Here is a 27,859-nt window from a genome sequence, read left to right as displayed (position 1 = left end):
AAAGGGACAGGCAGTTTAAACCAACAGCATCTAAAACAGTGGCAAAATTCTGGCTCTGAAGCTGTTGCGGATTATTGTAGCACCATCAGACAGGGAAGCCTTTTGGAAGGATGGAGCAAATCCCGAGGGTTGATGGAAGGGCGAGATGAAGTGCTCTGCCCTTGGAGGAATGTGATCCAAAGAGGTGAGTAGGTGCATCTTCAGCTGCTGCTTCCTTGTTCTGGGCTCGGGTTTTTTCTGTGATGCTTCCCATTATAAATTCAACTGGGCTCATTTGATGTCAGGCTCATGAGTCAAAGGTACTTGCTTAAATCCAGATTCTGGAAAAGTAGTGAAGGATGGCCTTCAGTGGAGAAGAGGAGGCCATTTTTTAAAATTTCTTACAAACAACACACCTTTCACTTTCCAATTAATTGAATTCTTCCTACCTTGTGATGGGGAAGCACAATTTCCATGTCTTGTGAGAAGGCCCGATATATAGAGATATAGATTGTCTGTTGTTTTGTTGAACGTCTTTGCCTAGAGATCTCCAGAAGGAAACTCCTTCCACAACCGTGAGATTTCACTCTGATAGGCAAGGTACCTCTGGGACCCAGAGGAGAGAGGAGACCTCGGGACCCTCCTCCTCCTCTCACCCCATTTGCTTCCTTGTTACATCAGGATGTAACCCAAGAGGTTGGGGAGCATTTGGTGCATACTCAAACTTCCCATGTGCAACTGCAAAATGTGCCCCCCCCACCCTGGTTTATTCGTCTGTTTGATTTATACCACGTCTTTGTGCTGTGCAGAGTGGGCAGAGTGGGCAGCTCACCAGTGCTAGTGGAATAGCCACTAGGTTTGCAACTTCAGGAAGTTTAATAGCCAGGCAAATAACCTTCATGGCAGTGCCAGGAGTAAGCCCTGGCGATGATATTCAGGTAGTTCTGGGTTGTGGCACCCTCCATTTGAAGGTCTTGGCTAACATGAGCTGTGTGAATGCTGCAGCTGATCTGAATCCAGAGGACCTCGGATTGTAAGATTCCATTCTGACTTTCCATCTGATCCCGATGACTCGGTTTTTGTCCCAGGGAAGCTTCAAATAGTGGCACATTGGGACAACTGACTTCAGCAAAAGTTGAGGCAAGGAGAGACATTGCAAATCCCTTAATTCAGGTTGGTGTCTGTTTATGTATTTCTACGTTTATTCATTTATTTATCCTCTCAGTAATTTGTTTCACAATAATAAAACTGCTCTTATTGTTAGGAAATATTTCTTAACTCTCAACTGAAATGAGCTTTCCTATAATTGAAATGATAGGAAACATTATATAAATACTGCTACTACTATTAATATTCCAAATCATTGTTGGAGAACATTTTGTACATGGCCTTCAGAACCTTTTTTTTTTTTTTTTTTTGCTTTAATTTATATGCTGCCCTTCTCCGGAGACTCAGGGCAGCTTACAATGCGTTAAGCAATAGCGTTCATACTTTTGTATATTTATACAAAGTCAGCTTATTGCCCCCACAAACTGGGTCCTCATTTTACCTACCTTTGAAAGGATGGAAAGCTGAGTCAACCTTGAGCCTGGTGAGATTTGAACTTGCAGTAATTGCAAGCAGCAGATGTTAATTACAGTGCTTTAGTCCACTGTACTACAATCTCTTCCTTTGGCTTCAGACCGTTTGGGCTTGGGAAAGGTCGATGCCTTTCTAGCACTGAGGCCTGGGAGGATCTTCTGCTAATTTTGCTTTGTTCAAACAGAAGGGTCTCCACAAAACCATATTTAGTTCAAGTCTTACAGTCAATTGGATATAGGGTTCATACATCACATTAAGTCTGATTTGTTGAATTGGTATAGAAGTAAGTCACAAGCCATGGTTTATAGCCAAGAGAGATAAGTTTGCAAAAACATGCTAAGGCTAAGCTAGACAAACCACATTCTTGTTTAGTGTAATGTGATAATTTAGCCAATTAAATATGTTGTTAAGAATTCTACCATTGTTTAATAAAGCTGTGTAGAGATCCAGTAGTGGATGCACATATTTGGTTGATTGGTGGACCAATTGAGAGCATAGTAATTCAATTATGTTTTATATGTTGATAAATAATTCAATGGAATAAAAGTTCCTTCCAAAATCTTTATGGTGTATGTTAAAAAATCAGCACTCCTGCTATTTTGGGATGATGGGATGCTTTTCCATGTTAATGTTCTCTGTTCTCTGTTGTTTGTTTGTTTTCAGAGAAAGGAGGCAACAGCAGCTGCCTTGGTGGCACCTGCAGGTTCTGTGCACTTCACCCAGGACGGTCTGCCCCCTCTCTGTGCAGGGCAGCCCCTCAGGTCCACAATTCCACCAGGTGAGCCACTGGGTTCTCTTCCAGGGAGTGCAAGGGCAGCATTTGGTGCACAGAAGCTAACAGGGTGCTTGCAGGGCTTGGTCAAAAAAGTGCAATTGGTGCACATAATAAGCAAGGGGGGAGACTGATCAGGCCAATGAAGCTGCCATCTTGACCTTTTTGATCACAACCTATGGAGAGGCCTAGAAACCAGGGTTAAACAACTATAAAAATGAATGGTTATCTCCAGATACTTCAGATTTGCTTACAAATGAAGACTGTTCCCTGGCAATGTTTTCAATCCACTCATACCCCCCCACCCCATTATTTGGTCCCTGAGGACTACAGGGGGTGTCATAAACCAGTGACACCCTCAGAAATTCCACTGGCCAAAGTTCAGCATTCGGCCTCTGCCTTTTTCCTTGTTTTCTTTTGCACTGAGGGTTGGTGGTGGTTTGGAGGGGAGTTAAGGATGCATGCAAAGAGTTGTAGGCTAGTTTTAATGACAGATACTGCTCTGAAAAGGCTGTTTTGGTGCTGAATTTGGGCTCCTCAGTGCCTCAGACCAGAGTTAGGTGTGGGCATCAAGGCCCCACTCTCTTGGGGAGAGTTCCCACTGGCTGGGCCTTCTTTGGCTCCCAGGAGAGGCCGTCTTCCCCTCTTGGCCAGGAAAGGGCCTCCCTGCGGGTAGAGTGTCGCCCCTCCTCACTGGGTGGTTGTGTGTTTCTTCTTGCAGTTCCCAGCCCCACAGCCTCACCCTGAAGCACCTGGCTCCCTAGTGCCGCCATGTCCAGGCCAACCCGCGCTGTGGAGCTGGTTCGCCTGGTGCCCAAGAAGCCACGTCATCTGCATGCCTCCCTTTCCTGCTCAGCCGCCGTGGAAGAGTTGCCCAATGTCCCCAGCTACCACAGCTCTGCTCCTCCCTCCCACATCCCTGTCCTCGTCCCTAGGAAACCGAAGGCTGGCCTGAGCAACCCCAGTTTTCAGAAGGAAGAAGCTTCCCGCTTGGGCATCAGGGGTAACGTAGCACCTGCCAAGACTTTAGTGCTTGCAGCTTTCCTGGCTGACCTTCCTGCACTTTGGGGCTTAGTTCCAAACAGGGTGTTATTTCTATAGGGAGCAATATATGTTGCCTCCAAAATGTAGAAGAAATGTGCACAATTTTGGGGGCAGGCATTCATTAAAAGGGATACAGGAATGAGAAAAGATTAATAAACCCATCCCTCAGGACTCCTGAAAATGGAGAGTGGGCAATGGGCCTTGTCAGCCAGAAGGTTTGCAGCTCTGAGACAGAAGATAAGGAAAGACTGCTGAGAAAGCTGTTTGGCAATAATGTCAAAAATAAATAAAATAAACCAACCTAAACATTGCATCCATTTCAGAAAGGGACTCCAACCCTAGATTAAATCTATGTAAAGATTCAGATGTTATTTGCATTTAATAGTCATTTTAGCATTATCTGGAAATAAAACATTTTCAGGCCACCACGGGAGTTCGCAAAGCATGGTCAAAAGCTCTCAAAATGGTGGCCAAGGCAACTAATGAAACTAATAAGAAAGAACTTCAATAAGAATTTGTGATACTACCATGTTTCCCCGAAAATAAGATCCTGTCTTATATTTTTTTGAACCCTGAAATAAGTGCTTGGACTTATTGCCATGCACTCAAAAGCCCAATTGGGCTTATTATCAGGGGATGTCTTATTTGGGGGGAACAGGGTAGTATGACAACAACAATAACAATAAGTTAGCCAATACTGAATCATAAATACATGGCGAAAGATTCTAGAGAAGCATCTTCTAACGGCAGATGGGATATCTTGCCTATGAAAATAATAACATCTGATTTCACTTCATTTCTTAACCCAACTCTTTCCATTTTCTGGCTGCCATAGAGGTTGAGTTATATAAACATTTTACAAACATTCTGATGCCTTCAAAAGATGACTTGAATTTTCTTCAGAAAATAATCTAGGAACAAGGGCATAACTGAGCAAAGCAGAGGAAGCTGCCAGAGATTATTGATTGTAATCTACAGCCATGTTTTTGAGCATTTTGGAATTTGCTTGAGGCCATATTGTCAGTAACCTACATTTCTTTCCTGCCCAAGGACAACCAACTGGCAAATACCCTACGGTGAAGTTTCCAAAGGTGGATTCTGGCTCTTCCAGGCTGCCAATACCTGCCTCCCAAGCTCGGCCATCAGCCCCAAAGAGCTTGCACACCCTCACTGTGCCACCTACGCCAAAGGCTCCCAAGAGGTATGAAGCCTGTGTCTATGCAGAGTTTGGTATTCTGTGGGAACCTGGACCTCGGCCTGAATTACCCTTCTGTAACTACCTACCTTTACCATTCTACCAGATCACTAAATTATATATGTCCTCAACTCCTGTCAGGAGTTTCTGGAACTAATTCAGCAAAAACTGGCACCATTTCCTTAGAACTAGGAGATCCCAGCTAAACCTGGCAGAACTACCTGGATCCTTGTCATGGTAAAGCTAGATAATGTCAGACTTCCAACTCAGACTTAGCAAACAGGAGTCTCCAAATAATTAACCCTTAATTCTGTTGTAGATGAGACTAGTAGAAAAGTTTCAGACATGGCTACAGACCAGTTTGCAGCCTTATACTCAACCCGATCGCCCACTGCATTGCAAAGACACCAGTGGCAGAGTCTAGAGGTTTAGACTCTTGGTTTCTTCCAACTTAACAAATGCTTGACTGATCCCTGGATGATCATGGTTAGCTAATACATGTTTTCTTAATATATTTCATTTCACTTCCTCTCTCCCTAGTCCACAGGCCTCCAATTCTTCTGACCTTGGCAGGCAGGCTCAGCTTTTACAGATAAAAATCTTCTCTGTTTCATAGAATGAGTTGCTTGTCCTCAGTCACCACAAAGTGATTCTTCTTGTACCCAGAGCGGTTTAATTACTCTGCTTCTTTTTCCTGCCTTTCCCTTGATGTAAGCAGTCCTTTTGCCTTGTGCTTTTCAGCCTTGGAGCTGTTACACAACCATTCTGTCTGTCCCGGCAAAGATAATAATTGTACTTTGATGCCTCTTGCAAAATTATTCTTAGTTCCCTGTCTTATTCACAGCCCTGAATTTGTCCAGTAGTCTCTAATGATTGAAGGCAAATATATGTGTCCCTAAATAATGTTGCAGGATCCAATCCAAGTTGGTCACCAGGACCAGAGCTTTCGGGCTCCTGCTGGAGCTCATCCACAGGGAACTTCTTCTTTTTTTTTTTTTTGAATTTTTAAAAATTATTTTTAACAACATAAACATAAAATACATCTTTTAAGAACGGAGCTTTGATCCGGTCATGAATAGGTACAATCGCTTACCCCTCTTTGTCAAGCTCTTTCCCAAATCTCCACCATTACATCTTTTAAAATAAAAACCAAAACAGAATTTTTTTCCACAATTATAATATCTTAATCTAAACATTTACCTTTCTAATGTATCACCACGAATCTTAATTTCCAAATAACACAATATTTAATTACAATTATTACCCTAAATTCAATCTATATACCCATAACCTAGGACCCATTACATTAAATCTTTAAATCCTAATCTCTTTTAACTTGCATCTATATTTCTTAAGCTTATCACACATTACACTCTTCGTTTTACACAGAGTCATTTCACTATTACAATCTTATCATCTTCATTTTACTATTCATATCAACATATTCACCTTTATTTTTAATATTAATCCCAACATAATCATTTTATTATTACCATCAATTCCAGCTTAACTCATATTTATTTTAACTATTTATCTCTTGATCATCTTCTTTTGGCTGTTTTCCAGCATATTCATTTATTATTTTTCTGTTTCCCAGCATAATCATCTATTGTTTTGGCTGTTTCCCAGCATATTCATATTATTTGGCTGTTTCTCAGCATATTCATATTAACTGGCTGTTTCCCAGCATATTCATCTTTATTTTATTATCACACCCAATAAAAAACACATCTCCATCTATTGTTTTGGCTGTTTTCCAGCATATTCATCTATTATTTGGCTGTTTCCAGCATATTCATTAAGCATATTCTTAATACTGTTTATCTCTGTGTATTTATTTATTTTATTAGTCCAATTTATATGCCGCCCTTCTCCGTAGACTCAGGGCGGCTTACAATGCCTTATAACAATAGCCTGCATACTTTTTTGTATATCTCTGCTTATTAGGGCTTTCACACACACACCCCCAAGTGGTGTTGTTCTATACAAAGTTGGCTTATTGCCCCCACAAGCCGGGTCCTCAATTTACCTACCTCGAAAGGATGGAAGGCTGAGTCAACCTTGAGCCTGGTGAGATTCGAACTTGCACTAATTGCAGGCAGCTGGCACCTAAGTGTAATCAAAATAGTGTAATCCCCTATTTTGTTTTACCTTCCATCTATACATTAGTTATCTATACATTAGTTATTCATATTTAATCATATTATCATTCTTAGCTTTGTCTGCAATTTAACATTGAGACTTAATTCTTACATCAGACACATTCCCATATAAATCAATAAAATTTGTTGGATTCTTCTCATATTCATATTCATTCTTATTTATCAATTCTATCCATCTTTACTTTATTTTTCTATTTTAATCACAGTTTTATTTTCCATCCTTATACATCTATAAACACCTCCTTTTTATAATTAATATTCATAACATTACATTTTCATTTTTAATCAAACTATTTTTATATTTTTTTCCCAATCGTATATATTTTATTTCTCCATTTCCTTGTCTAACAACATATATTCCATTTCAAATTCAGTGTTCCCAAATTTAATTCTCCATGTGTCATTTTAGTTCTTTTTGTTACTTCTATTCCATGCAAAGTATATCAACTTTCCTTCTTTTGTTCCTGCGCCATTTTCTTTTGTTCCTGTGCCAATTAGTAACAATTATAAAAGTTCCATTGTATTTCCCCTTTCTTTTCACCGAAGAAGCCGTCTGTAGACAAAGAGACCTCCAGCACCAAAATCCCACGGCTATTATTTGTAATTTCAGAGTGTTCCAAAACAAACAGCAAGTTATAGTGTTTCTTTTTACAGCAGAAGGTGTATCTCTGCAATCCACACTTTCCCTTAGTCACTCCGGTATCCATTTTGTTGCAATTATGTAACAGTCCAATTTAACAGTCCAATTTAACTCTCTTCTTCTCTTGAGTTTTAAAAGTGTTGAATCCCTAACTTTTTCTTTTTTCAAAGTTCAATTCTAATTTGAGAATTTTTTCCAGTCTTTTCAGCATGCCTCAATGTTTAATTGTTCCAATTGAATCTATACCAGAATAAATTTCCTAGCGGGTCTTTCCCTCCTGAAGTTACTTTTCAAAATCTTCTATGCCCCTCAAATCCACAGTCACTGTTTTAAGGCTAGGGGTCTTATAAGTAACAATCATTGCTCTAGCGTTGTTTCAAGCCTAGGTTGGTGTCACTCACCCGGCTTCAAAGAGCTTCATTCTTTTCCTCTTTCCTCCTGCTCATCTCTTAGTTCGGTTTGTCCCAGCTTCATGGCAGCCGCCATGGCTGCCGCCCCCCACCGCCGACTCACAGAGAGTTCCCTCCGACCTCCAAGGAACTTGCCTATTCCTCTTGGTCATCCGAGGCACCTCTCTTCCTACCCAGTCCCTGCAGGACAGTTTTGGTCCGAAGACCCATTGGCAGCGGTTCGGCAGTCGGGTTTTTTGCAGGACTCCTCAGAGCCGACTATTTTCCTGGCTGTCTCACCGCAACGTCAAACCGGAAGTCCACAGGGAACTTCTTGATATCCAGGATGTGTGCACTGAGCTGTTCTATTTATGGCATTTATTGATGTCTGGTTGTGTGTGGCTTTTAATTGTTGATTGGGATATTGATGAACGCTTATTAAATCATTGATTGTTGTTTCCTTGTGCTGTGCGCTCTTGGTGCCTAAATCCTTGGTAAGCTGGTGGTGAATCAGCACTCTGTGGACTGACGAAGTGCTGATTTATCCCTAACTTACTATCCCTGACGTATTTCCCTATGTATCCCTAACATACTGAGGAGCCGAGGACATAGCAGCACAAGGAAACAACAATCAAAGACTTAATAGCCAGCCATCATCGAGAGAGGGGGGGAGGGGGAGGGAGGGAGGGAGGGGGGAGAGAGAGAGAGAGAGAAGTTCCCTGAGGATGGGCTCCAACAAGAGTCTGAAAGCTTGCAAGAACAAACCTCTGGTCCCAGTGACCGACTTAGATTGGGCCATGCAACTAGTCTCTAAAATCAGCTACATCCCCCCAAATTTCCTTTCTTCTTTCTGCATGAGTTGCCTTGTTGATGTATTTTTTTCATTACTTTATCAAATCTCAATGCTAGTTGGTCAATGCAATCAATGGATAAGAACAGCAGTCTGAACGAGTAATTTAGAGTATCTTTCTCCAGTTGGTCTATCAAAGCATCATTTGTTGGGCAGTATCTTAATCTTATTCCTTTGAGTACTCAGATACTCTATAGCAATTACTGTGCTGTGCTTTGTTTTTCCAAATTCTTTCCCCACTTTAGGAGGAAATCCTCTTCCCAAGAAGTAAATGTGGAAGAGCTGAGACTGTCCCCAGTCAATGCCTGGCCAGACCAGTCCAGTCCACAGGAAGAACTCAACAGGTATAATCCCAAAGCATCCTACCTCAGCAGATCGGGCCCTGGGTTAATAACCAGGTTATTGCTGCAAGATTTGATTGAGACCTCATGAATGGCCTGTCACTTACCCATACATGACTGGGCTGGTAGTTGGATCAGACTTCAACCTTTTGCCAGGACAGCATCCCACTCTACCCTCCTAAGGATGGCATAGCCAGGGCTGCTGTAGTTGCCTATTAGTGACCTGACAGAGGATACAGAAAAACTGAAGCCTATTTAATGATAGAGAAAAGTAATGTTTTGGAAAAAAGAAAATCTACAAAGTCTAGAATACCATGGTACATTCTGGTACTGCACAAACCGTACTTTGGCTCTCTACATGCCTAGGGGAAAAGTATGCAGAAATTTCAGAAAAGTATCTCCTTGAAGGCCTCAAACCCTCCATCATAGATAGGGATGTTGCTATGCAATGATGGACACAGAAAACTAAAGGCTGCTGTAGAGAGTCAGCCTCTTGGTACATTGCATAGGACTAGATCTGTGATGGTGAACCTATGACACGCATGCCACAGGTAGCACACGGAGCCATATCTTTGGGCACGTGAACCGTTGCCCTAGCTCAGCTCCAGCGTGCATGCCCATGCCTCCCCTCCCAGGAGTCTCCACGCCGCCTGTTTTGGCTACCAGGTAAGTACAGGCCTAGCGTGGAGGATCTGGGAGGGTGTTTTCGGCCTCCGGGGGTTGGTGAAGGCCGTTTTCACCCTCCCCAGCCTCCAGGAAAGCTTCTGGAACCTGGGGAGGGTGAAAAATGGGCCTACTGGGCCCACTGGAAGTCAGGAAATGGACCGTTTCCAGCCTCTGGAGGGCCTCCGGGGGGTGGGGAAGGCTGTTTTTGCCCTCCGGAGGCTTCAGGTAGGTCTGCTAGGCCCAAAACGGGGCAGGGGGGGTCGTGTGTGCATGCATGGAGGAGCACAGGGGATGGGGCACGGGGGGGCATTGAATTATGGGTGTGGGCACATGCGTGTGCAACCCCTCTGCGCTCCCCCCCACTTTTGGCACGCAACGGCAAAAAGGTTAGCCATCAGTGGCCTAGATAGTTTCTAGGAAAGAGAGCCTAGCTTGCAGAGAATTGCATGGACTAACCAGGGTAAATCTGCGTTTTCGTGGTGCGTGGGGCCCCTAACTGGTCCTGTCTCTCAGGTGGAGGCAATGCTGCACAAGGCATAACTACTACTCAGCCTGGACTAATCTTTCCTTCCTTACAGAAAGCGTTGCAGAAAGCCCAGCCTGACTAAAACTGACAGGTGTCAATATTTGGGGGCCCATCCAGGGATGACCAGAGTGTGGGAACACTGGATGTAGCCTGACCCATTTTTATTTTTCTCACGCCTTGCCTTGATAAGCGGTGCCTCCTCTCACTGCTCCTCAGTCAAAAGCATCTATGGGGCAGCTTTGAGGGGAGGAGCTGATGAATGAATGGTTGTGCCTCAAAAGGAGGCAGTGCACCAGATAAACACGGACACACAAATTGATCAGGTATTGCTTTTGATATTGGGTTGAACCTCCCAGCCTTGCAGAGTAGGCTCAGCAGCTGATTCAAAGGCAAGGACATCTGTAAAATTGCTTCTCCCCCCCTGCCCCCCCCCAGGCCAGAGGGGGCAGCTTTACCAGAGATCTCACCCCCTTGCCCCATTTTTTCTACCAGCCAACCAGGAAGGGTCTCACAATGCAGGCAAACGAAAAACTTATTTTGGTTACTTTTCTAGCCAGCCTTTTTAACCTATCCAGCCTGTTGCGGGTCAAAAAGGGGCCAGCTGCTCTCTGAGGCACTGAATAAATCTTGAGAGCAAAGAATGGGGAGCTAAAGGGCCCTTCAGAGTCCCTGGGAAGACAGGACCTGATTCCCCCTCTCGGTTGCTTCACAGCTCACCCAGACGGGGCAGCTCAGCCGCCAGCCAGAGTAGTGCCGTCATCAACGATCGGCTGCAGGAGCTGGTGCGGCTCTTCAAGGACCGAACTGAGAAAGTCAAGGAGAAGCTGACAGACCCTGACGCCTCCTCCGAGGATGAGACCCCCGCAACCTGTGAGTGAGTCTGGGAGACAAGGGCTGGGACTCTTGTGTCCCAAGGGGCTGGCGAGAGAGCCTTGGCCTCCCAGCTGGTGTTTGCAGGGAGAATGTTCAGCTCACAGGGGGAATGCAGCCCTGGCCTTGGCATGTTGACATACTAGCAGGGGTGGGATTCTGCCGGTTCAGACCAGTTTGGGCGCACCGGTAGCTCCAACGATCAGCTGAGAGTGAACCGGTTCTCTCCAATGATCAGCTGGGCCCGCCCGCCTGCCCCTCCATTATACCTACCTTTATTTCCTTTTTTGAAGCCCAGCTGATCGGTGCGGCAGCACAGATTGCCGCACCTCAGCTGTTTTATTCACCGGAGCTGCAGTAGAAGGTGCTGTTTTCAAATGTACTGCACGCGCGGGGATTTGCCCGAAGCAAACCAGTTGTTACACTGGTTGAATCCCACCACTGCATACTAGACCCTTATTTTATGTTGTGATGCATGAGCCCAGCAGCCAGACTGTCTCCTGCCCTCCCAAATTTTCTGCATCTGAATCTTCCTTCCAAGGGGAACACAATAATTTTACATTCTGTTTGTTGCTGTTTTTAAAGGGTGATATTATTTTACTAATGAAGGAAATGTGTTTCAGAACAGCTTCAGCATTCTTAAGGTTCCCCCACCCCTGCACTCTTAGGCACAAGATATTCCAGCCCTAACTGGAAAAAAGCAATCCTGGTTGATGGGAGTGGGGGGGTGGCTGCCAATCAGGATTTGGGGCCAGATGGGTTGTCCATTCTTACTAGAGAGCGTGTTTCTGAACTGTCTCTCCATTTTGTTTCGATTTCACCAATTTGATTTATTCTCTCAGCTCCTTCCAAAGAGAAAGCCTCAGAGGAGAAAGGCAAAGAATCCGAGGAAGATGGAGAGGGGCGTTTCCATGAAGTCCTTTGCTGCAGGTTTAAGTATCACCCCTTCCTCTGCCACATGAGGAAAGTCCAGTTCCCCAGCAGTATTGACCCTTCCTCCAGTAAGTAACAGGGAGGGCTTTGGATTGAAAAGGCAACGGCACTCCGAGAGAGAAGGGAAGAATGAGCAGGAGGGACTTTGTGAAGGGAATTGTGAGAGAAAGAGTGGCAGAACCTGGGGGCAGAGTCAAAAGAGAAATCAGTCTAGAATCTCTACATAGCCACAAATAGACTAAGACAAACTCTCCTTGAATTCTATCAACCTGTATCTAGTACCAAAGTAGTGCTAATCACTAGCTGAGTAGATTCCTATGAATAGGCATGAGCAATAAATCAGTTTAATTGGGAACTTCATGGTCTTTCGTGCCTGTGAGGAATGCAGACCTGTTGGAAATCCCCAGGAAACTTGATGGTCCACTCAAGCAATTAGCTAATTCTTATCCCTCGAAATGCCAAATAATTTGTATGAACCCTTAAATACAACAAGGCACTTCAGGTCTTTCACAAGTGACATTTTTAATTATTGCAAATATAGTCCAAAAAGTGGAGATATTCATAACCCACCACAATCAGTGGTGAAATCTGAACTGGTTTGCCACTGGTTTGCTGGCCGTGCATGTGCAGTGTGCGCCAAATGCACTGTGTGAGCATGCACAGCGCGTACCAAATGCATACTGCGCATGTGCACATGTGCAGTACGTGCCAAACGTGTCCTTCGCACAGAAAAAGGAGGCTTGGAAAGGTAAGTAGAACAGTGAGGGAGGGAACAGGTGTGCCCTGCGATTTAGATTAAATTGCACGGCACAGCTGATCGTGGGAAATAGTTTTTATCACTACCAGTTCGCCTGAACCAGTGCGAACTGATAGCATTTCACCACTGACCACAATAGTATTCTTGCAGTGTAGGTTAAATTAATTAAACTGCAAACTGATTGTGGACAACCATCCGTAAGCCTCTCTTAAGCTCCAAACACTCTTCCCTGAAGGAAGTTGGAAGCAAATGGTAGGGATTGTTGAGGGCTCCTCCTGAGAGCTCCACATCTCAGTAAGGTGTTTGACAAAATAGACCGCCGCCTGCTTCTTCATAAGATAAACAAATGTGGGATAGAGACTATCACCATCAGATGGATTCACAATTGGCTGACTAATTGAATTGTAAGCCACCCAAAATTATCGATTGAGATGGGCATCCATAGAAAGTGAACAAATAAATACGTAAACTGCACTCAACGTGTAGTTCTTAATGGAACCACATATACATGGAAGGAAGCATACAGGGGTACTCCAAGGTTTTGTCTTGGGCTCAGTACTCTTCAACGCCTTCATAAATTATCTAGATGAGGGGATAGAAGGAGAACTCATCAAATTTGCAGATGACATCAAGTATAAGCTGGGAATAGCTAACACTTTAGATCATAGAGTTAAGATTCAGAAGGATCTTGACAGACTTCAACACTGGGCCCTATCCCAAAAAATGCAGTTAATTGGTGAGAGAAGTCAGTCCTGCACTTAGGCAGGATATACCAAACGCATGGGTATAGAATAGGCAGTACCTAGCTCAAAAGTAGTAACTATGAGAGGGATCTAGGAGTCCCAGTAGACCCAGTGGTGGGTTGCTACTGGTTCGCCCCAGATCAGGCAAACTAGTAGAGGTGGTGGCGGGAGGCTCCGCCCACCTGCCTGGACATTTCTGCACATGCGCAGAAGCATCGTGTGTGAGCGTGCGCACGCCCACAAGCTAACCGGTAGCGACGGGATTTGAAACCCACTACTGATAGATCACCATTGAAGTATGAACCAGAAATGTGCTGCAGCTGCCAAAAAACCCAATGCAATCCTGGACTGCATCAACAAAGGGATAGCATCAAGACAATGAGAACTAATTGTACCGCTTTGTACTAGTGAATGCAGTATAACTAGGGATACTATGTACTGCATAAAAATTGTATCTGGTCCCAGTGATAGAAAAATGATGCTGAGACACTAGAAAGTGTGCAGAGGAGACCAACAAAGTGATAAGGGATCTGGAGGTTAAATTGTATAATAACGGTTGGGGGAGCTAGGTATATCTAGCCTATCAAAGAGAAGGTTTTGGAGGAGGGGGATGATAACTGTCCGCCCTGAGTCTTCGGAGAGGAGCGGCATATAAATTTAATTAACTAAATTAAATTAAATTCCATACTTGAGGGGCAGTCACAGAGATGAGGGGGTTGACTTATTCTCTAAAGCATCAGAGGGCAGGACAAAAGGTATTGAATGGAAGCTTGTTAAAGAGAGATCCAAGCTAGAAGGAAGGAGAAATTTTCTGACAGTGAGAAGAATTAATCAATGGAATGGGAATTGCCTCCCAGAGTTGTGGGTGCTCCATCACTGGAGGTTTTCAAGTATAGACTAGACAACTGTTAGATTGGGTTGGTATAAAGTCTCCTGCCTTGAGCAGAGGCTTGGAGTAGAAGACCTCTGAGGTTCCTTCCAGTCTTCTGATTCTATCTTGGGTTCTATATTTGATGGGGAGGCCAAGATTATCATCTCCATCTTTATTACTTTTTGAAGCTGAGAAAGATGCTGGGACATGGCCTGCCAACACATTCATGCTGAACTGACTTTGAGAGGACTAGTTCCACCTCTTAGCCCACTTGCTTCACAGGCTGTGTGGCGCACTGTGTGACAACTGTTGCCTTACCTCTGACCCTCTGATCTGCAAGTTGTTCTTCCCTCTTGCTCCTTGGGCAAGCAGAGTGCAAGGCTGGCTCTCCCACTGAGGAGTTTGAAATGGGAATTTGAGGGAAGCGCCATGAGAGTCCTGAGTATCTCCCGGGCTTTCCTCCTCTTCTAGATCTGATGTACGTGTTGTGGCTCTTGCTTGTGGTCATGGCGTGGAATTGGAACTGTTGGCTGATTCCGGTCCGCTGGGCTTTCCCATATCAATCACCCGAGAATGTCTATTACTGGATGGCTATTGATTACCTCTGTGATTTCATCTATTTTCTGGACATCGCCGTCTTTCAGGTCCGCCTGCAGTTTGTTCATCAAGGAGATATTATTGTAAGTGGCACACAGCAAGCCCATCCATGCCTGAGTTCTGATTCTTGATTTGAGAGCTTGATACCCGAACCCATATTCATCCATAAATAAGCAGATCCGGGCTGCAAAAATCTCAGTGACCACTAAGCCTTTCCCAAGATGGAGCCAGGACATTTATTTTAGGTTTATAACACAAGGTGTCCATCTGTAAAGGGGAGGTAATTACCCCAAGTGTAAACCATCTGCAAGGCTTAAGAAGCTTCAGAAGAGCAGCAATTCTTGTGCAGCAGATTTTGATACTGTGCCTGTTTCCATGCCAGGCACATAAATTCTGCTGGCTGTGCCTCAGTTTTCCTTCTGAGTTTTGGGTGGTACCCTTTTGCATTTTCTTTCATCTTCTAGACTGATAAGAGAGCCATGAGGAAGAATTACCTGAAGTCCTATCGCTTTAAGGTGTGTAGTGTTTTGTTTAGTTTACTCCTAATTAAAATGACCACCAGATCATCCGAGTGAAACAGCGTTCTCCATCATAAGATCCTTAAATAATGTTCTGGATGCTGAATTCTTTGTCATAGTATAGATATTATCTGCTTGGGTGGCTGTTGTAACAACGGCAGAAAGTTTACCAATGTGATTCTCATTATATGCAGTAAAATTGTATATACTATACATATATAATTTGGGAATATCACTGTCACTGATATCTTTTGAATGATGGGGAGATGGATGAGTCTATCTTTTTCAAAATTAGTTTCTGTTAATTGCTCCCTTTGTTTGTAAAATGGTAAAATTTATTTAATTGCACTTGATCATTTTTAAAAAGTTTGCTCTAAAACGTTTATGCATATTTATGCATATTTCCTCAGATATATACATTTTTGTTTGCAATTTTGTTTAACCTTTGCAAATGAATCACCGGGTCAAATGCCTCTGTCAGTGGGGTTCCAGAGAGCCACGTGCTTCCTGCCTTCTCTCTCTTTCAGATGGATGCCCTCTGCCTTCTCCCCCTGGATTTTCTGTACTTCAAGGTTGGCGTGCATCCTCTCCTGCGCTTGCCTCGCTGCCTAAAGGTGAACCCTCCTCCATCCTGATTTCGCATCTTTAGGGAAGGGCTGGAAAAGGAGGTGCTGGTTTAACCCTGCAGGTCAACAGAGAGCAGCTCCCAAGGGACCGGTCCCTCTCTGTGCTCCCCTTGAAGATTTCATCCATTGCTTCCTTGCGGAATGTTTTTCCTTTCCTTTGTGAACTGCAGGCAGAATCTTCTCTGGAGCTTAATGGGGCTTTTATTTCTTTTTCACAGTACCTGGCCTTCTTTGAGTTTAACAATCGTCTTGAAGCCATTTTGAGCATGGCCTATGTTTACAGGTGAGGTTCTGTCCTTCTGGGCAGAGTGCAGTTCAGCAGCTTCTGCTGGCCCTTCTCTCACATGTCTGACTGACATGCAACCTTTCTAAAGGAAATAGCAACAACGAAATCTACACGATGGTTTTGTAGAATCAAACTAGACGTCCACTTTATTTCCAATGTTGCAAGCCACATGGCAGCCAAAGAGCAGAGATTTCTATTTTAAAGGCCAGCATTCTTATTAATATTATGCCATACTGAGGTTAACTGAACTTAAAGCAGAACTCCTCAGACAGAATAAATAGGGCAGTTTGCGCATAAATAAGGCCACCTCTAGAAATAGCTTGGGAAGCTCGGCTGACATGGAGGCTGGAGGAGCCGCTGGGAGACTGAATTGTACAGTCTGTGACCTGTTTGAGCATAAACACCAGACCAGTTTTAAAGCCTGAACATTTATACATGTACCTGAGCTTACCTGAGCCTTTAGCCTCTGCCTCGGAAGCCTTCTCCTTGATGTGGGGTGGGATGCACTGACTGAAGGAGTTGTGCAAAGGGAAACAAGAGGAGGTCGTCACTGGTTTTCCTGCACCTCTTTCTGAGCATTACACCCCCCATTCCCTCATAACATTGTGCGAGTGACTGTATGCACAGTAACTAAGGAAGGAAAGTGTCACACCTGCCACTCTGACCAAGGGGAGAAGGAGGAACCCCCTAAGCCCAGCAAGAGGGAAAAGGCACTGAACTCTCAGGAGCAACTTCCAGACTCAAAACAGCCCCCCCCCCATTTGTCTGCAGAGCAAAGTCAAGAAAGTCAAGATGGCAGCTGTGATATGCAATTGAAGCAGTGCCTGTGTTTTGTGTGTGTGTGTGTGTTGCACAATTTACATAGCAGCCAGGCAGAGTTTTGAGTATATTGTTGTGGGAGGGGGGGCATCTTGGCCCTTTGCCTGCCCTTTGCAGGCAATCTCACACTATCCTGGCTGGCTGAGAAGAGCCGGGCTGCACCTGGCACTGCAGATGCTCCCCTCCAGCCATACCTGATTCCCAGCGCACCTTCTGAGGTTCCTGCTTCTTGTATTCCCTCTGGGAGCAACGCAGGGCAAGCGATGCCCTCCTGGGCAGGAGGAGGGGAGAGGGGGGAATGGGGAAGCAGCAGCAGATGAGCAAAGCACAGGCAGCCTCTGCCTCTGCCGGGAGTTTAGCAGCCCCTCCTTAGCAGGGTTATTGTTTTGCAGAGTCGTAAGGATCACGGCCTACCTGCTCTTCAGCCTGCACCTGAACTCCTGCTTATACTACTGGGCCTCCTCCTTCCAGGGGATCGGCTCCACCCCCTGGGTCTACGACGGCAGAGGAAACAGGTAGGCACCATGGGCAGCCGGGCAGCCGTCTCTGGAGAAGGGGCAAGGAGGAAGACGTACACAGCCTTTGAATATCTCCTGTGCTTTGTCTTTGGCAGTTACATCCGCTGTTATTACTGGGCTGTCAAGACGCTCATCACCATCGGGGGGCTGCCGGAGCCCCACAACCTCTTCGAGATTGTTTTTCAGCTTCTCAATTACTTCACGGGCGTCTTTGCTTTCTCAGTGATGATCGGCCAGGTGAGCTCTTACTTCACACCTTCTGTGGGTTACAAAAATTGCTGTCTTCCTTTCTCATTTGCTGCACACCACCATTTTTATGGAAGTGCCAATTTTCATTGTAAGTCATAGGTGTTGTAAGTTGATTTGGACCTGATTTTTTGACAATTTTTATGGCAGATGTTAAGCAAATCGGCATGGTTGTTGAGCAAATCCAGGTTTTCCAATGGGTGTTTTTTTTGCCAGAAATTGGCAAAAATGGTTGCAAATTGCAATCACGTGTCCGCAGGACCTTGGTCATAAATGCAGGGCGATTGCAATCACCTGATTGGGAGGGGGGAATGTAACAGTCTTAAGTGTAAGTACAGGTCATAAATCACATTTTTTGAGACCATTATAACTTTGAAGTATCATTAAATGAAGAGTGGCCCTTCAGATATTGTGTCCCAGCCTAGCAAAAACAAGGCAGATTCTCAGCCTGTCAGGTTTAGCTTTTCAGGTGTGTCTAATTCACCGCCCTGAGTCCTTCGGGAGTAGGGCGGTATACAAATTTAATAAAACTAAACTAAAACTAAACTAATGGATTCCATCTCAGCACCGGAGGCCTTTTGGACATCTGAATCACCTGCCGTATTCCAGGGAATTTCATCAGATGAGTCATGACTGTGGGCAACGTGGAATAATGGCCTTCCATTTGCTCTGTTCTTTAAATCCTATACAGATGAGGGATGTTGTTGGTGCTGCCACAGCAGGACAATCGTACTATCGGAGCTGCATGGATAATACTGTAAAATATATGGCTTTGTACAGAATTCCCCGTTCAGTTCAGAACAGAATCAAAACTTGGTATGAATATACTTGGCATTCACAAGGCATGCTGGGTAAGTACCTTACTTTCAGAGACAAAAGGATTTCTTTGGTCTTTCTCTGTTGTGTAATTGCAATTATTGGTGTTTACAAATGAAGGTATTGGTAAGATGGTGGTTGTCATGGCAACCCTAAGTCCTGCCCATTTTTTATGTGCATCATAATGTTGCTGCCATCTTGCCTTTTTGATCCTCCCTTGCTGCAGACTAGATATAGCATGAAATGCATTCGAACCTCAAATCTGCGCATTCAAATCCTGAGAGCAGGAACTGGAGGGGAAAGCAGTCTTCTCCTTCCTCCCCAGTCTGGACCAACAGGCTTCCCAGCTGCTCTGATTGTCAGCTGAGGCAGGAAACCCCTGCCGGGGGTCCAGCGGACCTGCAGGAGTGGTTCTTGTCCTGAGAACCAGATTAGCAGAGTTGGAAGGGACCTTGTAGGTCATCTAGTCCAACCCCCAGCCCCAGCCCAAGCAGGAGACCCTACACCATTTCTGACAAATGGCAGTCCAGTCTCTTCTTGAAAGCCTCCAGTGATGAAGCTCTCACAACTTCTGAAGGCAGCTTCTGTTCCACAGGTTGATTGTTCTCACTGTCAGAAACTTTCTCCTTATTTCTAGGTTGAATCTCTCCTTGATCAGTTTCCATCCATGATTCCTTGTCTGACCTTCGGGTGCTTTGGAAAATAGCTTGATCCCCTTCCTCTCTGTGGCAGCCCCTCAAATATTGGAAGACTGCTACCCTGTCTCCCCCTGGTCCTTCTCTTCACTAGACTAACCATGTCTGGTTCCTACAACCGTTCATCGTATGTTTTAATCACTCCCCTATCCCAGTTTTTAAAAAACACGTTCCCCTTGCCTGTTCTGGAGACGGTTCTTCCTCTGTACGATTAGATCCACCATCTGAAGATGCCTTCTTATCCTCAGGTGACACAAGCTCTTGAGGAAGCTGTATGGCTTAGAAAAATGGGTTGACCATCTTTTGGCTATGAGCTGTTCGCTGCAGTGATTCTTGCAATCCCTGGCAGGATTCCTGTAATGGGATGCCACCCTCGATAATGGCGCAGAAGCTCCAGCAATGCAAAATTCTAGTCAATTTTCTAAATTGTGCCACTGAGACAAAGAGCCTGGCCCTCATCTTTATTATTCACAGGTGAAGGCTGTAGGCTCAGGGCTCAAACGATCCCCTGAGAATTCATTCTCCACTTTCCGTTTATCACCTGTGAAAGAGTCGCTGTTGCTGTTTGCTGAGAAGAGTCACAGAGACACTTTGGGGCACAGCTGAAAACATTTTATTTGCACAAGCTGGGGAAAATACTTCTTGTGCCTCCTGGCATTCCCTTTTCATCGTGTTTTGTGGAGGGGGTGCAATGGCTCAGTGGTTAAAGATGCTGAGCTTGTCAGCTGGAAAGCTGACAGCCTGGGTTTGAGACCTGAGAGTCAGACAAAGGGGTGAGCTCCTGTCACTCGCCCCACCTCCTGCCCATCTAGCAGTTCGAAAGCCTGCAAATGCGAGAAGAGTAACAGGTACCATTTTGGTGGGAAGGTAACAGTGTTTCACGCGCCTTTAGTCATGTTGGCCACATGACCATGGAAATGTCTTCGGCTAATGCTGGCTGTTTGGCTAAGAAAGTGAGATGAGCATCATCCCATAGAATCGAACACGACTGGACAGGGAAACTTTTACCTTATTGTAGTGCGCATCCAATATACTGTATGACATTCAATTCTTCTTGGGGTGAAAATGTTATTTAAAATAATAATTTAAGGCGATAACACAAGATGCCTTTAGAGGCAGGCCTTGCTTGGCCTCCTCTGCTCCCTAAACTGAGGGAGCATTTTGAGCGGGGGTGGGTGGGTGGGGGGAGTGGCTATCCAGCTTTTAGCTCCCTCTATCCAGTTGGCACTGTAATCTTGTTCTCTGCCCATCACGTGACAATTGGCTGAACTCACACCCCAGCCCCTTGCTGACCTTCTTCCAGGGTGGGGTCTTCTGGAGACAAAAAGAGCCGCCAACCTTTGAGAGGCTTCTGATCCCGGGAGGCTTGTCTTCCCATGTGAGCAAATGCAAGGCTGCTCAGGATGGGGAATTCAGGGATGGGGCTCATCACGGATACCCCGGCCCCATTCTCTCCCATCGGACCACGAGGCCAGAAGGCAAACTGTTCTCTCCCTCACTTGCAGATGAATCAGAGCTGCTCACGCAGCTGCCCGACAAGATGAAGCTGGACATCGCCATCGATGTAAACTACAGCATTGTGAGCAAAGTGCCGCTCTTCCAGGTACTGCCAGCTGACTTGAGGCTCCTCTTTCTTACCTGGCCAGAAGAGCAGAGTCCAAGCCTTCTTTCCTTCCTTTGGGACAGGGCTGTGATCGGCAAATGATTTTTGACATGCTGAAGAGGCTGCGATCTGTGGTGTACTTACCTAACGACTACGTGTGCAAAAAGGTAACCAGTGAGCAATGCTGCAGCACAATTCAGTCACGCTGGTAAGGCGTAAGAATTTATCCAGAAAAAGCATAACGTGGGGAGCAGGTGATGGAAGAAGAGAGGAAGTTCTTCCATCACCTGCTCCCCACGTTATGCTTTTTCTGGATAATGCCACTGAAGCCAATAGAAAGAGGGTTTTTAAGTGTGGGAATGTCAGTGGAGCTAGATGCTTGGTTGTGGTAGCCAAATCTAATTGGCCATCATCACAGCCGTTACACGATTCCTAGTTATTAGATGTCAGGGAAAGCAGCATTCAAGCCAGTAACTAAAATAATGGCAAAGCAGAAGTAGCAGAGCTAAAAAATACACACAAGTTTTGGAGGAAGAGCTTGTTTTTTTTAAAAGAGAATTCATTTCTTCCTTTTCCTCTGAAAATCAGAAGTCACGAATGAAAATAGGACAAAAAACATCAAATGGAGGATTATCTGCAAATATACAAATATGGGGCATTATTCATTTTCCTGGTCATTATTTGCCATTTAGTTGCTGACCCTAAATTCACAAGAATGAAGAGATAGCAAATTAGCTCCTTTCCTGTCTAAGTGGGAGAGCCAGTTTTGGTGCCAGACAATATTTAACCCAGAAATTTTCCTCTCGGATTAGATAGGGTAATTTCTCCAGGGCCTACATTGGGAAGGATGGTGGCTCAGCCCTTTCCCTTTAAGACTGCACTGTCTCTTTAAGTCTCCTTAAGCCTTAAATTGCTCTGATAACACCTCCCTTATTAAAACCTCTACCCCAGCCCACAGAAATACTGCATTTCCACTTTGCAACTGCAGATGCAACTTTCTAGGATGCAGAAGTTGTAATTTCAAGGCAACTCCTTGAATACCCCGGTTTAGGGCCGGGGTATTTACGAGACCGCCTTCTGCCACCAATAGCCTCCCACCGGCCAGTACGCTCACACAGAGAGGGCCTCCTCAGGGTGCCGTCCGCCAGACAGTGTCGGCTGGCGACCCCCAGGGGGAGAGCCTTCCCTGTGGTGGCACCCACCCTCTGGAACAACCTCCCCCCAGAGATACGTACAATACCAGACCTCCGGACTTTTCATCGGGCCCTGAAAACTTATTTATTTCACCTAGCCGGGCTGGCTTGATCCCACAGTTTTTGGTTAAATTTAGTTGATTTTAATTGGGTTGTTTTAAATTGTGGCCAAAAATATTTAATTATTTTTAAACAGTTTTTAATTTTTTTTTTAATTTGATTTATATGCCGCCATTCTCTGGAGACTCAGGGCGGCTTACAGTGCATTAAGCAATAGCCTTCATGCTTTTGTATATTTTATACAAAGTCAGCTTATTGCCCCCACAACTGGGTCCTCATTTCACCTACCTTAGAAAGGATGGAAGGCTGAGTCAACCTTGAGCCTGGTGAGATTCGAACCAGCAGTAATTGCAGGCAGCTGTGTTAATAACAGGGTGCTTAGACCACTGTACCATCTTTGTATGTTCTGTTTCATTCTGGCTGTTCACTGCCCTGTGTCCTGTTGGAGAAGGGCGGTATACAAATTAAAATTTAAAATAAATAAATAAATAAATAACTCCGCTCAAAGTCACCTTGAATCACAAGATCGGTGGCAAAGGAAAGCAAAGGTAGCACCAATAGTCATAGGTGCCTTGGGTGCAATCCCAAAACAACTGGAGCACCACTTGAACACCATTGGGATTGACAAATTCACCATCAATTGCAAAAGGCAGCTTTACACAGAAGGGCTTACATCCTGCGACAGTATCTGGAACACCATCAAACGTCCACGTCTGTCTATCCCAGGTCTTTGGGAAGGAGAGATAAAATAGGGGGATAAAAACTGCCAAATACAGTCTGAACATCTGGATGACTGCGATGAACAATAATAATAATTTGTGCAAAATTTCCAAAAGAAAAAGTTATCCCAATTATTCTTCCTTCTGAGGACAACCTTAATGAAGGCACTTCAGGGCACTAACCCTCAACTCTGCAGAGCAAAAGGAGCCAAGGGGGCAGAACCGCTCAGATTCATTTTTCCCCTCATTTTCCCTTAGGGAGAGATCGGCCGCGAGATGTACATCATTCAGGTGGGACAAGTCCAAGTGATTGGGGGACCGGATGGGAAAACGGTGCTCGTGACACTGAAAGCCGGCTCTGTATTTGGAGAAATAAGGTCAGGCCCACCGCAGGAGGTGTTCCTCTTCCCTTCTCTGCTGCGTTTCTCTTCCGCCTTTTCTCTGAGGCTCAGGGGAGCTTCTTCTCCAATGGCATTTCATAGCAACAGGTCTGTGAGGTGACAAGTACAGTTTGGGCACGGAGGGCAGCCATCCTCTGACTCTCCCCTTCCAATTCCAGCACCTAAGCCACCAGGTGACTCTTCTTTAGGCATCTCATCTTGAGACATAGTTTATGTGAGCAACCCTTGACGGAGGCAATAACCAGGAACCTGTGATGCTGCTGCTCCCCATGGCTTTCCAGGCAAAAGGAGAGGTTCTAGCAGCTTGATCTGCTGTGGGAGGAAGTGCCAGTCCCTCACCAGAGGAGCCTTGCTGTCTCCGGAGGCTCATCTCCTGGGGTGCAAGAGGGGCTCTTCCCAGGAAAGTGCACTTAATCCTGTATCTCCAGTATCAGAAAAATACAAAGACACATCCTTTCACTTAGCCTTTAATAGTTAATTTTAATGTTTGATTTTTAAACTTACAAGCTGCCTTGAGCATTTATACAAGTAGAGAAAGGCAGGTGATAAACCTAATCAAATAAATACTTGAATGAAGCTGCACTGACTCTCAAACAATCTTGCCTGGAGGAAATCAGTCTTGGTAGCTGGAATTAATAGGGAGAAACTGAGGGAAATGAAATCTTGCCATGGCCATTCTTAGATATTGGGCAAAATAGCCTTTATTAGCCTGCTACCTGGATGACTTCCGAGAGTTAAAAGGTTTCACCCTGGCTGAGAAGACCTCTGGCAGCAAAGACTCTAAGATCTTGGTTAAGCTGCTGAGTTCCATTCTCCCCACAAATCTAGGATGCTCTTTTCCCCACCTCCTGCTCAGGTTACCTTGAGGCTGTGTGGGCAGTACGGCCTGGCACAGTGGTTATGTACTATCGGATTGAAGAAATTTTTGGATTACTGGATCTTACATTTGTTTAGTTGTTACTGAATGACAGTCTTGGAAGATTCGGTGGAGGCAGGTAGAATGAAGTTGCTGCCCCTTTCTATGGAATAGGAGAGGAGAAATTGGCTGCTGAGTTTGTATTTTTGCTATTTCTATTAGTTTACTGGCTGTGGGAGGTGGAAATCGGCGTACCGCTAATGTTGTGGCACATGGATTTACAAACCTTTTCATTCTGGATAAGAAGGATTTGAATGAAATTCTGGTGCACTATCCTGAGTCCCAAAAGCTGCTGCGGAAGAAAGCCAGGTGAGATGTAGGATGATCAAAGGTTTATTTTAATTGATTAATCAGTTTGCTCTCCCTTCTACGGCATGCCAGTCAGTCCAATTCGGAGAGGCTCCTGCTACCTGATGTGCGATGGGAGCCATGTCTGCGGCCAGAATCAGCTGGTGGTGAAATATGCCCTCTCCTGCCTGGCCTGGCTTTGTGTGGTCTGCTCTCCTCTCCCCTCCTCAACTTTTCCCTTCCCTCCAGCCTTCCCCTCCTCTCTTCCCCTCTCCTCTAGGTGTTGGGTTGAGTTTTTCCCTGGAAATCTGTCATGAGGACCCTCTTGTCCTCCTGGGGTAACTTCCTTGCCCAAGAATACATGGCTCTGCCTAACACAGTTCAGATAATAGGCATTTGGCCCTTCAGGTTTTATTTTGTTCCCCAGGCCTGCCATGAAACAAGACAAATTTGGGGAGCAGGTTCTCTACTAGTCAGGGAAAGGACTAACAGATTAAGACAGGGAAGGGATTCTATACATGAATGGAAGTGAATGAGTCATATTTAAGAGTTTGACAGCACTATGAGAGGCTACGATTCACTTCAGATGGTGCTTAAATTATTTTCTTCAATTATCCATGTTTTGATACCTTTGATGATTTCTCCAATTTTATGGAAATGACAAGGTTGCTCTTGATTGGAACAATTCTGTGGACTACCACAGCTTTCATATGAGGTTTGACTGTACAGCCCTCTGCCCCGAGAGTTTTAAGTGGGAAATAGATCTTCCTATGTTTTCTCGCTGCAGACACTGCACAACGCTTTTCATTAATTAAAGAATTAATTAAATGTGCCACACGTCTCACTATCCAAAGTGATTCTGGGGACTCACATGGGGCACTCATCATCTGGAAGGGCCTCCTGTCTGTCACTTTAAAAGGAAACTCCAAAGAAGCATAAACACACATTTTAGAAGAGGAGCCTCTGAAGGAAGTTCAGAGAAGGGCCATGATATTCACACAGTCATTTTGTTGCATTCACACATGCAATTTATTCTCACAGATCTGGCCAATTTCCAATGCTATGCTTTTGTTCTGTTCTAGGCGAATGCTGAAGAACAACACCAAGCCCAAAGAAGAGAAGGGGCTCCCCATCATCCCTCCCAGAGCTGGGACCCCCAAGCTTTTGCAAGCTGCCCTGGTGGCTGCAGGGAGATTGGGGGGCAAGGGCAGACTGGCTCACCTCCGCTGGAAACTGAAGGAGCTGAAGGCAATCCAGGTGTGCTTGAAACCCTCCAAGTGGCCTAGCGAGAGGGGAGCATTATGGAAATCTGCCTGGGAAGGGGTGGGCTGGAGCCATGTAGCCTTCTTCACCTTTGGCTTGGTCCACTAATGGATCTAATTGCTACAACTTTTAAATCATGGTTGTGGCTCAGCAAGCCAAACATTTATAAACCATGGCTCAAGCATATAACATGGACCCAGAAAATTGCAGCTTGTACAGTAAACCCTGGGAGACACCAAGATGGGGAAAATGGCTTATCGCACTTTGGAGGAAATCATAGCTGAACCTTGAATGGGTAGTTTCGTGAGATGAGAAGGAAGTTCCCATCATTCGGAGCTGGTGGGTACATATATTGGGAGTGCATGTCCGTCTCAAATAACCACTGACTGGGACGATGCTGATGATTTACCCTCTATCAGCCATTAAGGTGGATTCCACCATGTTTGCTCCTCTTGATTGTTTTGTGAGCAAATCTTTTGTGACAAAAAAATCTTTTGTCAACTTTATCTTCCAGGAATACTTCTGCTGCTCAATGGACATTTTGCTCTGCAGCATTCCAGTTCCCGTGTCAATCTCATTTTAATTAAAGTAACCCAAAGCAAACTCAAGTCAGCTTAGAAGGGAACCAAGTGGGTGATATATCTCTGGGCATATTTATGCCCATGGACATCACTCTGGGGCCCGATCTAGAAGATTGAACTCTAGAACTAAGATGTTGCTTCCCCAGTTTTAAGGCAAGCATCTTTTTCCTATCAAGGCCTCTTATACGATTCCCAATCGGACTGACTTTTCTTTCAGGCTGCCAGTTCCACACCAGTTGTCCCCAAGTCACCAGCTAGCCATGCTTCACTAGCTGGTTCCCCCAAGCCCAACGACTGCGGAACAGAGACAAAGATCTGCAAGAGTCCCAACCATCCTGTTCGGATTTCCATGAGTCCAACCCTGACTGGGGATGAAGAGGTTCTCTCAGTGGAAGTCTTGGAAAAAGAGGAACCTAAGTAGAAGAACCAGATGAGCCTCCATATCTCCTTGCTGGTCGCATTTGCTTGGATTGTGCAGCCATTCAAAATAATCTCTAATGTTGTGTTATTAAGAACAAAGTGGGCTGAGATGGAGTCTTGGCAATTAAGAGACCCCTATAATTTTTTACCCTTTATTTAGAGAACCAATTTGCTGTCTTGGCTGAGGCATCAGGCTAGAAACAGGAGACTGTGAGTTCTAGTTTCACTTTAGGCACAAAGCCAGTTGGGTGACCCTGGGCCAGTCACTCTGTCTCAGCCCTCGGAAGAAGGTAATGGCAAACCACTCTGGAAAAACCTTGGCAAGAAAACTGCAGGGACTTGTCCAGATAGTCTGTGAGAATTGGACATGACTGAAGGAGAAAAAAACTTTTTTACACACTGAGCTATTTAACTGTATCCTTAGAAGAATTTCAGCAAAAATCCAAGAGAAATTAGAGCAAGTGAAATCTCTATTAAGCAATATTGGCTTTTTACAGGTTCTAAATATACAGTAAATATATTTGATTTGTTTAAAACACCTTCTGTTGTGTGTCTTTTAATATATTGCACAGCAGAAAAATGCAAAAAAAAAAGTATGTTAGAAAGAGTAGAAAACAGCATTGATAAGGACATCTACACACAGTAGCAGAAGATGCAGGCCATGTAGAAGTTAAGATGGATTATAGGCTACCAGTCATTTCCCCCACACAGTAGAAGGAAAAGGTTCATAATATTGACCTGTTTTCCCTTCAGTGACTCTTTGTGGTATTTGCTTACTGACATGAAGATGAAATGAAACAAGAATTGCAGCTGTAGAAATATTAATTTGAAAGAATCTCAATGGATGCATCACAAGCCCCAAATGTCTGCATCAGATCAATTGTTCAGTTTATTAGCTTCTCCAAATTTTTTCATTCAATTTCTGGCTGCTGAAACCTCCCCAAAGGTCCCTCCGAGCGGCCCTCGCAAACTCCC

General features: G+C 44.8%; 1 protein-coding gene and 1 long non-coding RNA gene across 3 annotated transcripts; both read left to right on the top strand.

Moving 5' to 3' along the window:
- Positions 1–88: 88 nt before the first annotated feature.
- Positions 89–2,243, top strand: LOC148112312 (uncharacterized). Its single transcript, XR_015729625.1, has 3 exons — positions 89–184; positions 985–1,152; positions 2,224–2,243. It is a non-coding gene; the product is annotated as an uncharacterized LOC148112312 (long non-coding RNA).
- CNGB1 (cyclic nucleotide gated channel subunit beta 1) lies at positions 2,240–27,422 on the top strand. Of its 2 annotated transcripts, none has more exons than XM_034425588.3 (19): positions 2,240–2,338; positions 3,054–3,335; positions 4,427–4,577; positions 8,858–8,956; positions 10,858–11,015; positions 11,858–12,016; positions 14,791–14,999; positions 15,381–15,431; positions 15,962–16,048; positions 16,279–16,343; positions 17,558–17,680; positions 17,779–17,920; positions 18,621–18,780; positions 20,946–21,043; positions 21,127–21,210; positions 23,274–23,392; positions 24,495–24,641; positions 25,703–25,877; positions 26,682–27,422. In XM_034425588.3, the coding sequence occupies exons 2-19, from the start codon at positions 3,104–3,106 to the stop codon at positions 26,883–26,885; spliced, it is 2,463 nt and encodes an 820-aa protein (XP_034281479.2). In that variant the 5' UTR covers positions 2,240–2,338; positions 3,054–3,103; the 3' UTR covers positions 26,886–27,422. The 2 variants fall into 2 exon arrangements, with proteins under 2 accessions (XP_034281479.2, XP_087733324.1); XM_087877198.1 differs by having other exon boundaries at positions 26,398–26,758.
- Positions 27,423–27,859: the final 437 nt, after the last annotated feature.

Source organism: Pantherophis guttatus, chromosome 11 (genome assembly GCF_059756535.1).
Source record: "Pantherophis guttatus breed Tessera chromosome 11, ASM5975653v1, whole genome shotgun sequence".
In the NCBI taxonomy this organism is placed as follows: domain Eukaryota; kingdom Metazoa; phylum Chordata; class Lepidosauria; order Squamata; family Colubridae; genus Pantherophis; species Pantherophis guttatus.
Note: the sequence above shows the minus strand (reverse complement) of the source record. Positions and strands in the feature narration are given on the sequence as shown.

Excerpts from the sequence above, each read along its gene's own strand:
- CNGB1 (XM_034425588.3), top strand. The coding sequence starts at position 3,104 with ATGTCCAGGCCAACCCGCGCTGTGGAGCTGGTTCGCCTGGTGCCCAAG. Across the intron at positions 15,432-15,961 it reads TGAAGTCCTATCGCTTTAAG|ATGGATGCCCTCTGCCTTCT; the intron begins GTGTGTAGTGTT and ends TCTCTCTTTCAG. Across the intron at positions 23,393-24,494 it reads TCTGTATTTGGAGAAATAAG|TTTACTGGCTGTGGGAGGTG; the intron begins GTCAGGCCCACC and ends TATTTCTATTAG.